Here is a 13,655-nt window from a genome sequence, read left to right as displayed (position 1 = left end):
TTCTTGCAGAGCACAATATGATGAATCAATCAACAGAAATGTCACGCTGCAACTTCTTGGTTGGTTGATTGGTTCTTGGTTGGATTCACACCTGCTGCAAGTTTATAACCATGACATGGCAATTTTTACAGCCAAAATGCTGCAATAGTGAGATTTTATACAAAAAATATTCGATGAAATAAATGAAAACGAAATTAGGCAGCGTCCATTTATGACGTAAAGCTAAAATGTACAATTTTCGACCTCCTCCCTCTCCCGAAAGACCGTTGTTCTCAGTGTAGTCTGTATTTTTCTGCATTGGCCCTTTCAACAAGTAGAACATAATGAGCGACGTTTAATTTCGGGATTTGTCAACAAATACGAAATGTTACCAATACATAAACTAGTTTTTGCACAGTTTTGGATTGCCGAAGAGAACATTTTAGTTGCCGACAATAGTAATTGCATTGCCGATAAAAGAACAAGTGCCTCGTGACTTTCTTTAGGAAAAATAGATGATTTAGAGAACAAAATAGTGTTTTGTGTATAATAACCAATAAATGAAGACTGCTCAAGTGTAGTTCAGGTGTCTCCTGCTAATTGTTGTGATTTATTGTTGTGTATAACTGCCTTTTTAAAAGTTCAGCTGTTTAGAGAATACGTAAATTCCCCTATATTTTTCACTGCCTGCGAGGTGATTTTGTTTTGTACAACGCCACTAATGAGTTTTAATCACGTTTTGTTCTGAAAAATGACCCTTAGTTGATCCATAACTGTGGGGTGACTGTACTTTACACAACGGAGAGATCTGTGACTGACCAATGTGACATGGAATTCGTCAATAAAAAAATTCGTTCAAAGCAAAATATTTTAAGAGTGTTTAAGCATTTATTTGTTTTTGAATTGTAATGGGTTGAGTTTTAAAAGTCTTGTTGAGCTAGTGAACCAAAGAAGCATTTAAAACTAGTTTAAAAAAGTTTAAAACTACGTTTTGTAATGAGAACTTTAATATCTCAATTCAAAACCAGAAAGTTGATACGTTTCTTTTATCTAATGCTTAGCCACCTTAGTTATCTTTTATCTAATGCTACAACATCACCAAATATTACTAAAAAAAAGCCCTTCTAACTGTAGACTCAGAGTCCCGAATTTGTAAATTCTGCCCTGTTTTCCATGGTAGATTGTTTAAATTAGAATACCTGCTGTGAACCTATCCGACTTCACCCTACTGTTCTTTAAGGCCACCATGCTTTGAATATCGCTTATTTTAAAAGTCAAAGCGATTCCTATCATAATCAGTGGGAAAAACGTTAAATAAAACTAAGAATGAATCCGTCAGCATGGATCAAAGGCAGACTTCTACTTTCAAGTACCCAACGGGAGTTAAATCGCGGTATAAGCTCCAATGAGGTACCGTAGCTGATAAGACAACTATTTCCACTTAACGATGTGCTCAAGCGAACTATAAATGGCACCTGATTGCAATTGGCCAGGTTAGTGTGCAGTCGGTTAGTTGGGAAAATGGGTCTTCCGGTAGCAGTAACCGTTTTGGGGATTTGTCTGTGTTTCGGAGTGACTTTTGGAAACGAAGCCGCTCGTTATGATAACTACAGAGTTTATGAGGCGATTCCGTCGTCTAACAGTCAGCTGAAATTGCTCAATGAGCTGGAACAGTCGAGTGATAGTTTGATTTTCCTGAAAAGTGGAAACAATGTTGGAGAAAAGTTCAACATCGTTGTGGCACCCCATAAGCTGGTAGATTTCACGGAAGCACTCCAAAACGAAGGTGTCCGTGTCAGATTGCTGGAAACAAACATGCAAAGTTTAATTGATGAAGAAAAACAGCGAATGGTGTCAAAGCGTGCCAGAGGTGCTTTCGATTTCAACGATTATTATGAGTTGGAGGATATTCACGCATGGTTGGACAAATTGGCTAGCCAATATGATCAGGTGGAACTTCTGGAGGGAGGTCATTCCTTTGAGAACCGTTCGATCAAGGGTGTGAAGGTGTCTTACAAATCGGGAAATCCAGGCATATTTGTTGAAGGAGGTATTCATGCTCGCGAATGGATCTCTCCAGCGACTGTCGCTTACATTCTAAACGAATTGCTCACCAGCACGGATCCTAAAGTGCGGAACATTGCTGAAAACTACGATTGGTATATGTTTCCCAGCGTAAACCCTGATGGATACGTTTACACTCATAAGAAGGATCGACTTTGGAGGAAAACTCGTACGCCGTACTCGGGAGGATGCTTTGGAGCTGACCCGAATCGTAATTGGGATTTCCATTGGGCTGAACAGGGAACCAGCAATCGTTGCAATTCTGATACCTATGGTGGCCCGCATGCCTTTTCCGAAGTTGAAACAAAATCTTTGTCTCAGTTCATCGCTTCTTTGAAGGGTAAAATTCAAGCCTACATCTCATTTCATTCATACTCTCAACTTCTCTTGTTCCCATATGGCCATACCGGTGAGCACGCCTCGAATCACAACGATCTGAATGAAATTGCAAAGGCAACGATCACATCTTTGGCGAAGCGATATGGCACAAAGTACAAGTATGGTAACATCTACGATGCCATCTACCCGGCAAGTGGCGCCAGTGTGGATTGGGCCTACGGAACTTTGGACGTAAAGATTGCCTACACCTACGAACTGCGACCTGGTTCCGGCTCATGGAATGGATTTGTTCTGCCGCCCAAGCAGATAGTTCCAACTGGAGAGGAGACTCTTGATTCGTTGGTAACGCTGTTGGAGGAATCGGATAAAAGGGGTTATTATGAAAACTGTGAAGGCTGTTGAGACTGTCTGTTCAGCGATGTGATAATATAAAAATAAACGAACTGCTTATAACAATCACAATCGTCAATATTTATTTGTTTGACATCAATTTTCGATATGAAGTACTTTCCTTTTGATGACGTTGGCGGGATAATGGGTGGCTTTCGATATCAAGTAGCATTAATTGTTCCTGTTTTATTTTCGCATGCTGTTCTTTAGCACTCCATTGAATTGTTTTAATTGTTTTAATTGTTTTGTCGAAGCTACACTCCTCAGGTTCGTAGACTTTAGGATGTTTTAGTTAACCTTGAACAAATGTTGTATTTAAAACTTGGTGAAGTATCATCAAATGTGCCTGTATGGGTTTATGGGTACACATAGTTGTACAGCAATGTGGCTTCAAGAAATCATTTGTTAAGCTTGGAATACCCGCATTCCACTTTTCCGCCTTCAAAAATCGCACAAAATTATCGCAAGTATCAGTTTGTTTGGTCTCAGCGGATAGGAGAGGAGAGGAGAGTATTTGAATTTTGTATAGACATAATAGATCATTTACCCTGAAGCATGGTTTTGAGAGCATTTGAATTTTACTTTTTAGTACTATTTTTACTACTATTGATCCCTTTACGATCCTTGTTTGGACCCTGTAATCCTTCTTGGACACCATTTTGGAAAAAAAAACTCTTAGGAGGTCACGTCTTCTTTCGTTTATTCGCTAAACATGGTGGCAACTACAAACAAAAGGAAGGGTGAATTTCTGAATTCACTACTTCTTTCCAAAAAAGTGGAATTTAAAACTGTCACTAAACGTGGCAAAAATGGAAGAATGGACGTTTCTCCGGAATGCGAACTTTCTTCCAAGGGTGAAATAAATAATGTTGATAATTGTATCGAAATGAGCAATCAGTTCGATGCTCTAGACAAATTTTCCGAACGCCAAATAGAAGCAGTCTCTAGCCCAGGCTCTTTGATTCAAGTGAGGAAGCAAAGAGTGCCACCTATCGTGGTCAGTTGTTCCGAATTTGGGGGATTTAGGCAGCAGATCTTGAACTCCATTAGGGGAATCAAGGTTTCCCTCCAAATCGCAAAGAATAGAGACTGTCGCGTTTTGCCGGAAACTCTTAAAGATCGCGAACTTCTTCTCAAACATCTTGAAGAGAAGAAGCACAAATGTTTTTACTTATGACGACAAAACTAAAAGTTTGTTCAAAGCCGTCTTGAAAGGTCTCTCAAGTGACTATAAGTCACCTGAAGAGATCAAAAATGGAATAAATGATTTACTTGGATTTTCCCCAGTCAAATTAATGATTATGAAAAAGAAAATCCAATCTGGCATTGTTCGGAAAGGGCTTACTCAAGAATATTATTTAGTTCACTTTCACCAAAAAGGTCCAAATAATATTAAAGCGTTAGAAAAAGCTAGGCTTATGTTCGATGTCCGTTTGACATGGGAACATTTCCAGAAACCTGGAGGAAATTACCAGAATCCCACTCAGTGCCGTCGGTGCCAAAAGTGGGGTCATGGTACAGAAAATTGCCGCATGGATGCTAAATGCACGATTTGCGGAGGTTCTTCTCGCGTTAAGGACGTCTGTCCGGTGCAGGGATGGGAAATGTACTGTAGCCAACATTTACCGCCTCTACATTCACATCTTTCTACACGACCATCAAAATCCAAAGCAAACCATGACAGCTCAAAACAAAAAAAAATATCACGGCTCTTTAAAACTGTAAACATCTTCTTCCCAACGTTTATTCAAACCCGAATGCGAAAAGACTTGTGCACAGTGGTAACACGATTTTTCCGGTTTTCGGGGTTTTGACTTTTTGCTCGGTAAAGGCGGCATAAAATAGAACTTGTTTATTTGTATCGCAACGGAATGATTATGCTCTTGCTGTTAGCGCTAATATATTTCAATTAGTTGAAAACACAAGCGAAATATTAGCGATTGAATTATTTCGCATTTTTTTCTATCATTCACCTTGGAATGGCTGCCCGAAAACGGTCATAGAGGAGTTGAATGGTAGAGAGGACGAGCTGTTAAATTTTCTTACAGTCAATAACTTGCATATAGCAGTTATTACTGAAACGTATTTGAAACCTAGATCTAAACTCAAAAGAGATCCTAACTTTTTTGTTTATCGTAATGATCGACTTGATAGGGCATGTGGGGGAGTTGCAATTATTATTCATAGGCGTATAAAACATCAATTGTTTTCGTCATGTGAAACTAACGTTTTTGAAACTTTAGGTGGTTCAGTTGAAACACAGCTTGGTAAATATACTTTCATAGCTGCCTTTTTTGTCTTTTCAATGCTCTGGACAGCAAGTTATTTTGCTCCAAACTATCTTGCAAAAATTGACTCGCAATAAGTCAACATTTTTGTCATTGGTAACTGTAATGCCAAACATCGTTCATGGAATAATTCTCATAGTAATTCCAACGGCAGAATTTTATTTGATGAGTGCTCTTCAGGATATTTCTCAATTCAATACCCTGATAACCCTACATGTTTTTCTTCTTCTTAAAATCTATCTACGATTGACTTGGCCTTAACCGACTCTAGTCATCTTTGTAGCCAATTAGTTAGGGATTATTCAAATATTACGTAACGCAAATTTTGTCATTTTAAGACCCCCTCCATCCCCCTCGTAACGGCTTTTGTATGGAAATTTAAAAAAATTTGTATGGACCATTACACAATGGCATACCCCCTCCCTCCCCCTGTTGCGTTACGTAATATTTGAACGAACCCTTACTCATGCTGAGTTTGATTCTGATCATGTCCCTGTTACATTTCAAATATCCCATAAAGCGATTCTCAATCCTATCAGCTCCACTTTCAATTATTTTCAAGCCAACTGGAATATATATGAAACACATTTTTTTACTCTAATCTTGATGTTAACATTTCATTACAAACAAAATTTTATGTTGAAAATCCTCTTGAAACTTTAGCAAATTCCATTGTTGAAGCCAAGAGCATTGCAATTCCAAAATGTGAAGTAAAATTTGGATCCGTGATTATAGACGATGATCTTAAACTCTTGATCCGTCTTAAAAACGTGAGGAGAAGGCAATTTCAACGCACTCGCGATCCTGCTATGAAAATTATATGGCAGGATTTGCAGAAAGAAATCAAGAAACGTTTTGCACAATTAACAAAAAAAAATTTGATAATAAGATTTCTCAATTGGACCGTGGCTCTAAGCCCTTTTTGGAATTATCAAAAATTAAAAAAAAACCTCAGAAGCCAATACAGGTGTTGAACAAGGAAAACAAATTATTACTAACTAATTGCGAAAAAGCTCAAAAACTCGCTATGCAGTTTGAAAGCGCGCGCAATTTTAATTTGGGACTTACTAGTCCAATTGAAAATCAAGTTACCCAGGACTTCGAAAATATTCTCAATCAAGAGAACGTTTTCAAAAATGCCTGTGAGACTGATATGGAAGCAGTGAGAACTATTATTAAAAAAAAAATCAAAAATATGAAAGCTCCTGGCGATGATGGAATTTTCTACATCCTCATCAAGAAACTCAAACATCAAGGTTTGATCGTAAAATTAAAAAACCTTCAATTTTCCAACATACATTGTTAGAATAATTCAAAGTTATCTGTCAAATCGTACATTTCAGGTTAATTATCAGAACTCCAGGTCTGAAAGACTTCCTGTAAGAGGTGGTGTTTCCCAAGGCAGCATTTTGGGACCAATATTATACAATATTTTCACATCTGACTTACCTGAGCTTCCTCAAAGATGTCAAAAATCCTTGTTTGCGGATGACACAGGTCTCTCCTCCAAAGGACGAAGTTTGCGTGTCATCTGCAGTCGATTGCAAAAAAGTTTGGATATTTTTCTTCATACTTGCAAAAATGGAAGATTTCTCCTAATGCTTCCAAAACTCAACTAATAATATTCCCACATAAACCAAAAGCTCTTTATTTGAAACCTTCAAGTAGACATGTTGTCACGATGAGAGGGGTTCCAATAAATTGGTCAGATAAAGTTAAGTATCTAGGGCTTATGCTAGATAATAATTTAACTTTCAAAAATCACATTGAGGGCATTCAAGCCAAATGTAACAAATATGTAAAATGTCTCTATCCCCTTATCAAAAGAAAATCAAAACTTTGTCTTAAGAACAAGCTTTTGATATTTAAACAAATTTTCAGGCCAGTCATGTTGTATCAATATGGACTAAGGAAAGTGTACCAGTTATGGCTATAGTGGTTCCCTATTCAGCCATATGTAAAATTCCGAGAACTTTCACATTTTTAATTTTTTTGAATGTTTTAACATCTAGATACACGCTTTATCTTACTGCTAAAACACACAAAACTTCTCAAAATGTGAAGAAATTCAAGTTATTACGTATGGCGAAATAGAGAACCACTATGATCATAACTGGTACACCTACCCTAGCTGTTGTAATACTAGGAAGAAAGCTCTGCAAAGAATTCAAAAAAAAAATTGAAAATGATGCTGAAGCTTCCTCCCTTTTATAGTACCAATGAGTTACATAGTATATCCAATGTTGAAGCATTGCACATTGGGGAAATCCGAACCCAAAGGTGGAAAAAATTGATAACTTTCACAATAGAAAGATAAAAAATAAGTTTTATAGCTTATTCGAAAGGAAATTTTCTCAGGAATCGATTGGTGATGGTTTCATGAATGTGGGGCCACTCTGGGATAAGCTATGGTGCCCGTTTTGCCCCAATTCCTTGAAAATTTTAGATTTTCATGTTTTTTTGAGTAAAACTGTTTTATTGTGGAAATTATTTCCCATGAAATTCATCATTTCTAGTCTATTCAACAATGTTTCACGGAGAACGTTATAAAAAGATGGAAATTTAGGGGATTTTGGGGCCAAATGTACAATGAAATATTTTTGAAGAGGAATTTTTGTTTTATATTTTTTCAACGTGTTTTTTTATTGAAATAAATTTTAAAATACTCAAATAATCATGAATATAGCTTGCAGAAATAAGTTGTATTGAAATTTGTAGTATATGTATGATCATTATTTGTGCTCTATGCAATATATTGTGAATAATTTACCTTCTTATATCACAAATTCCAAACATTTCCAAACGATGTGCGATAGTTTGGGTACATGATATTGATCTAAATGATCGATTGCCGTTAGCCTCATTGATAGGAGATAGTGGGAGCATATAGTTTTTTAGTTATTTTTGCCCTAATTCCCCTAAAAACGATTTCTTTCATAATTAATTGAACTGATATCTCCGAATTAAATTTATTATGTACTAAATTGTTAATTCAGTAGTTGATACAGTTTTTAAATCCTAAAACATAGGAGATCTTGGGGATCTTTTACACATAAATAAAAAAAAAAAACAAACAAAAAAAATCAAAAATGGATCCATTAAGTAACTATCTGCAGTTTTTTTCTGATTGCAACAAATCACTCAGAATTAAGTAAGATACACAATCATACCTGAAGAAATTTCATGAGAATAAAATTGCATTTTTAAGAAATTTCATGAGAATAAAATTGCAAGGAAGTGCCCAAGTAGCTCTGCCTGCACCCTACTACAGAAAAAGTGATCCTAAACAAACAAAGTCTTCCATATATTTCAATAGGGCAAGTGTACCATTAGTGGTGCACCTAAGGGAAAACTGCTAAAACACAGTGTTAAGATCATGAAATATATGATTTTACCGTATCATTCGATAGATCTCAAATCCTTCTATCATTCAAATGTATAAAAATCACGATTCATTTGAAATTTCCCTGCAAAAAGCCTTGCACCAATAATAGGAATACTGTTCCTTTAGTGGAGGTATATTTTAAGGATGGTTCCTTTAGTGGCGCAAACCATTGATTTCTTATGGGACCCTCCACTATGGGTACTGATGCACCACTATAGGTGCAAAGGAGCAAAAAAATTAAGCAAAATAATTGTTTTAAATAGTTTTACGGTTAAATTTCATGAATATTATTCGATTACTTGTATCATTTTCGCATCGTACATAATACAAAAATATCACATAATCATTTATTAGCGCGAAGCATGCCAAAACACACTACCTCCACTATTGGAGCTACCTCCACTAAGGGAGCGTTTGCCCTAAGGCACATTTTTATTGAAGGTGTAGTAGTTAATAACAGTGTCTGCATATTTCAATATACAGTCAACAACGCCGATCCTCAGTAGGCTCCGTCATCGTTGAATTCTTCTTTGTGTGAATGTTTGTTTGACAATACATGCACGAATCTGGTAGAACGTGCATTCAGTTTTTCAATTACTTTTGCTACACTAATTCTCATCCACTACTGACATTCAAATTCAATTTCCCTAGTGAAAAAAATCATTTCCGTCAGAATACCCCACAAAACATCCGAAAATTGCAAAAGTTGTATTTTTTATTAAAAGACAATCATGATTCATCAACTGGAGGCATCACATTGCCGTTTTCTTACACCAGTAATATAAAATTCATTTGTAAATTTTTATATTCAATTTTCAATTTCAGTGCCTCTAGGTGAAACTGAATTTTGAAATGACACCAACAGTAGGTGAAACTGAATGTGTGCGTGTGTTGCACCCACTCTCTTTCTCGTCGCATTCGCACTCGAAGTCAGATTGGCTTCTTGCTAGCGGAGTTTGGTTTTGTTCGTTTTCGCACTGATCGGGTATCATTCGGCTGAATTTTTACGATACTGGTTAATAATGCTTAATTCAAAATATTTTTCAAAATCTGTTATGCATTTCATTAGTATATTTTTTTGTTATTATGTTTGTTATGTTGCCTGTTTATTCAACCAAAATGAAAACAAATTAAGATATAAAATGCTTGCTATCTGATGACGTTTTTCTTTTTGTTATTCAAGTTTGCTCGGGTTTTTTTTTTATGGAAATATATAAAACAAGAAAATAATTTCTTTATGTTATGCATTTTAGAAGGCTCTTGAACATGCTTGAAATTCAATCAAACAGATGCAACCATAATAACTGTTTACAATATTAACACAGTCTGGATAACCATGAGGAAAATTGATGTCAACCAACAAGCAATCTGTTAACAGCAAATGTAGAGGCAACATAACAAACATAGTAAACAATTATTCTAACGATAATGATCGATTTTGGAAAAATCTAGAATTGAGCATTATTAACAACTGCATTTTCCCTTTTATGATAACTTTTTCTGTACTGTATGATGGCAATTGGAATATTGTAATACCAAATATCCATAAAAAGATAAAATTATTTCCCTATTTTTTGTTGTAAAACGCAATTTAACTCTCACGAATTTGCTACAGTAATGATTGTGTAACTAACCTGATCCTGAGTAATTTGTTGCAATCAGAAAAAAACGGCTGATGGTTTCTTGATAGTTTCATTTTTGATTTTTCTATTTGTTTTTTTTTTGTGTTAAAGATCCCCAAGATCTCCTAAGTTTTATGATTTAAATATTGTATCAGATACAGAATAAACAATTCAGTACATAATAAATTTGATTCGGAAAAAACGTTCAATTAATTACGAAAGAAATCGTGTTTAGGGGAATTGGGGAAAAAAATGCCAAAAAACTATATGCTCCCACTATCTCCTATCAATGAGGCTAACGGCAATCGATCATTTAGATCAATATTGTTAACCCAAACTATCGCACATCGTTTGGAAATGTTTGGAATTAGTGATATAAGAAGGTAAATTATTCACAATATATTGCATAGAGCATAAATAATTATCATACATATACTACAAATTTTAATACAACTTATTTCTGCAAGCTATATTCATGATTATTTGACTATTTAAGAATTTATTTCAACAAAAAAACACGTTGAAATAATTTAAAACAAAAATTCCTCTTCAAAAATATTTCATTGTAAATTTGGCCCCAAAATCCCCTAAATTACCATCTTTTTATAACGTTCTCCGTGAAACATTGTAGAATGGATTAGAAATGATGGATTTCATGGGAAATAATCTCCACAATAAAACAGTTTTACTCAAAACAACATGAAAATCTAAAATTTCCAAGGAATTGGGGCAAAACGGGCACCATAGCTTATCTCAGAGTGGTCTCACATTCATAAAACCATCACCATTCGATTCCTGAGAAAATTTTCTTTCGAATAAGCTATAAAACTTATTTTTTATCCTTCTATTGTGAAAGTTATCAATTTTTTCCACCTTTGGGTTCGGAATTCCCCAATGTGCATTGGAACAAATGTCAAATAAAATTATTAATAATTTCAGGCAAAAATTGTAACAATCTTCTATTGCCACGATTAATGCGTTATATAGTTAGGTTATGTAAGGTTAAGTAAATTGAAAACATGTTTTTTTTCTCTTATAAGCAGGTGAAATCTGAACTGCTATGGCAAATGAAATGTAATATGTTTTTAACAATATGTTAATAAAATCTTAAATTTGTTGTACCAAATTAGGATGATAGTGTTGTCTAATAATACAGAACACCTAGATAGAAGAAATGAATGTTATGGTTGGAATGATACTAAAAAATAAATAAATCTAAATTTTTTAAAATATATATTATGTAGAAGCACCGGTTTTTGGTCAAATCACCAAGTGTGGTCATTGTGGATTATACACCTTTATACAAAGAGTGTGCAGTATTTTGTGTTCAGTAGATCACATTCAAGTGATTTTACTCGCTAATAAATAGAAACAAAATCAAGAGAAGATGTTCAATAGTTTATTAAAATAACAATTTTGCATTTTACATCATATTTGAAAAAAAATGATAATCTTTGCCTATCAATTTTCTTGCTTATTTATAATTGTTAACCACTGACTTTGAATACGCGAAACTCAATTAATGACAAGTCAATGTGACTGATAAATGCTTTGCACTATGCAGTAGAGAATGTGTCTAGGCCTATAAAACTTCTTTTAATATGAACGACACCTTTTCACCACACCTTCAAATTTTGAAATAGTTTCGTTTTTCTGACTCCTCCAGCATCGTCACCAGAGAATCTAGAGTCTCCTCGCCAGTCGGTATAATCTGCTCCGGTGGAAGCACAAATCCGTTATAACCACCCATAGGACGCAACTCGTACGTGTAAGAGAGGCGTACATTTTCAACACCGTACGCCCACTCACTGCTGCTTCCACTGGCCGGATAAATTGCATCGTAAATGTTTCCGTACCGGTATTCGGTACCGTACCGTTTGGCCAGGGATGTAACGGTCGCATTTGCAATCTGGTCCAGGTCGTCATGGTTGGGCGTTCGTTCACTTGTATGTCCATAGGGGAACAGCAACAGCTGGGAGTAGGAATGGAAGGCGATATAGGCCTGAATTTTCCCATTGAGAGAGCTTATGTATTTGGAAAGAGTTTTCGTCTCCATCTCGGAAAATGGTTTCGGTCCGGCAAACGATTCAGCATAACAGCGACGACTTGCTCCTGCCACTGCCCAGTAGAAGTCCCAGTTTCGATTGGGATCAGCTCCGAAGCAACCTCCTGGATATGGAGTCCTCGTTTTACGCCAGTATCGATTCCTTGTGTGGCTGTAAACGTAACCGTCTGGATTCACGCTCGGAAAAATGTACCAGTCGTAGTTCTCGGCGATTTTCCTCACACTGGCATCTTGATTCGTGAGTAACTCGTTCAAAATGTAAGTGACAGTAGCAGGGGAGATCCATTCACGAGCATGTATACCGCCCTCCATAAAAATGCCAGGATTCCCCGATTTGTACGACACTTTCACTCCTTTGATGGAGCGACCTTCGTAAGATTTCCCTCCTTCTATCACTTCGACTTCTTTATATTCCGCAGCCAGCTTATCCAACCATGCATGGATCTCCTTCAAATCGTGGTATTCTGTCCAATCAAATACTCCCTTCAGCCGCTTGGACTGCATCCGATTCCGTTCATCGTCAATGGATTGTTGCAAATTAGAATTGATGATTCGCCCACAAATTTTCTCAATCGTCAAAGCCTCTGCAAAATCGGCCAACTTATGAGGCGGTACTATCACAGTAAATTTGTCACCAAGTTTGTGTCCACTTTCGAGAAAAATATACGCATCACTGTTCATTTGAATTTCATTCAACGTATCCAACTGCTGTTTCGTCTTGGCGGTCACTTGATAAACTCTATAATTGTCATAGCGAGCTATTTCTTCAGCACAGACTAGCTGCAACCCTATTAGAATCGCAAATATTCCCGACTTCTTCAGGAGATCCATTCTGGAGAACCGTTCCCTTCAAACTGCGTTTCGTTAGGCAGATGGGTGTCAATTTATATGAATATTATCGCTTTCAGATGCCGGATTGACCACCAGCGAGAGATGGCCACATCTGATGGAACTGCTTGGTATGTGCATTGCCGCCATCAGCTTCGTACAAGCGCAGAATGGATAATGAGTACTGAAGATGGGCGAACAGTTAGTCCATTGATGAAGTTCAACAGGTTCCAGCTGGGAGGAGCAGCTAGTAGCATATGAATTAGCAAGTTTCACTTCTTGCCTGTGGCCAGCTGTCATTGACCTTGGGTTCTTTGTAAATCTGCCACTGCCATTCTGAGGGAGTGCCATATGACAATGAGCTTCAAAATAAAACGCAATTATTAGCTTTATTGTGTGACCCAAAATCGTCTCATGTTTTTTTCCTCAATATGTAGTTGACATTTTATTCGAATTTTATGTCAAGTGTAGTGCGCAGATTCGGAGTTTTTATTTAACTTCTTCCACTACTTTTTTATCATGTATACACTATTTGAAAAAGCGATAAGGTATGCATTTATACAGCATTGTAAAACTAACTAGTTTTGACCTAAAACCACTCTAAAATTCTTTTTTTTTTTTCGTTTCTGCAGGCTACAGCAGATTAGTATAAGACGAATTCAGCAAATCACTAATTGCCACGAAAGTGTTCATTT

At 36.3% G+C, this 13,655-nt stretch overlaps 2 protein-coding genes across 2 annotated transcripts; one reads left to right on the top strand and one right to left on the bottom strand.

Annotated features, from left to right (window-relative positions):
* The first annotated feature begins 1,457 nt into the window (after window positions 1–1,457).
* On the top strand, window positions 1,458–2,851 carry LOC5573858 (zinc carboxypeptidase A 1). Its single transcript, XM_001654839.2, has one exon. The coding sequence runs from the start codon at window positions 1,501–1,503 to the stop codon at window positions 2,782–2,784; it is 1,284 nt and encodes a 427-aa protein (XP_001654889.1). The 5' UTR covers window positions 1,458–1,500; the 3' UTR covers window positions 2,785–2,851.
* An 8,593-nt stretch (window positions 2,852–11,444) lies between these two features.
* Window positions 11,445–13,000, bottom strand: LOC5573859 (zinc carboxypeptidase A 1). Its single transcript, XM_001654840.2, has one exon. The coding sequence runs from the start codon at window positions 12,961–12,963 to the stop codon at window positions 11,695–11,697; it is 1,269 nt and encodes a 422-aa protein (XP_001654890.1). The 5' UTR covers window positions 12,964–13,000; the 3' UTR covers window positions 11,445–11,694.
* Between the last annotated feature and the right edge of the window lie 655 nt (window positions 13,001–13,655).

The sequence above is a fragment of the Aedes aegypti genome, chromosome 2 (genome assembly GCF_002204515.2).
Source record: "Aedes aegypti strain LVP_AGWG chromosome 2, AaegL5.0 Primary Assembly, whole genome shotgun sequence".
Lineage (NCBI taxonomy): Eukaryota > Metazoa > Arthropoda > Insecta > Diptera > Culicidae > Aedes > Aedes aegypti.
Note: the sequence above shows the minus strand (reverse complement) of the source record. Positions and strands in the feature narration are given on the sequence as shown.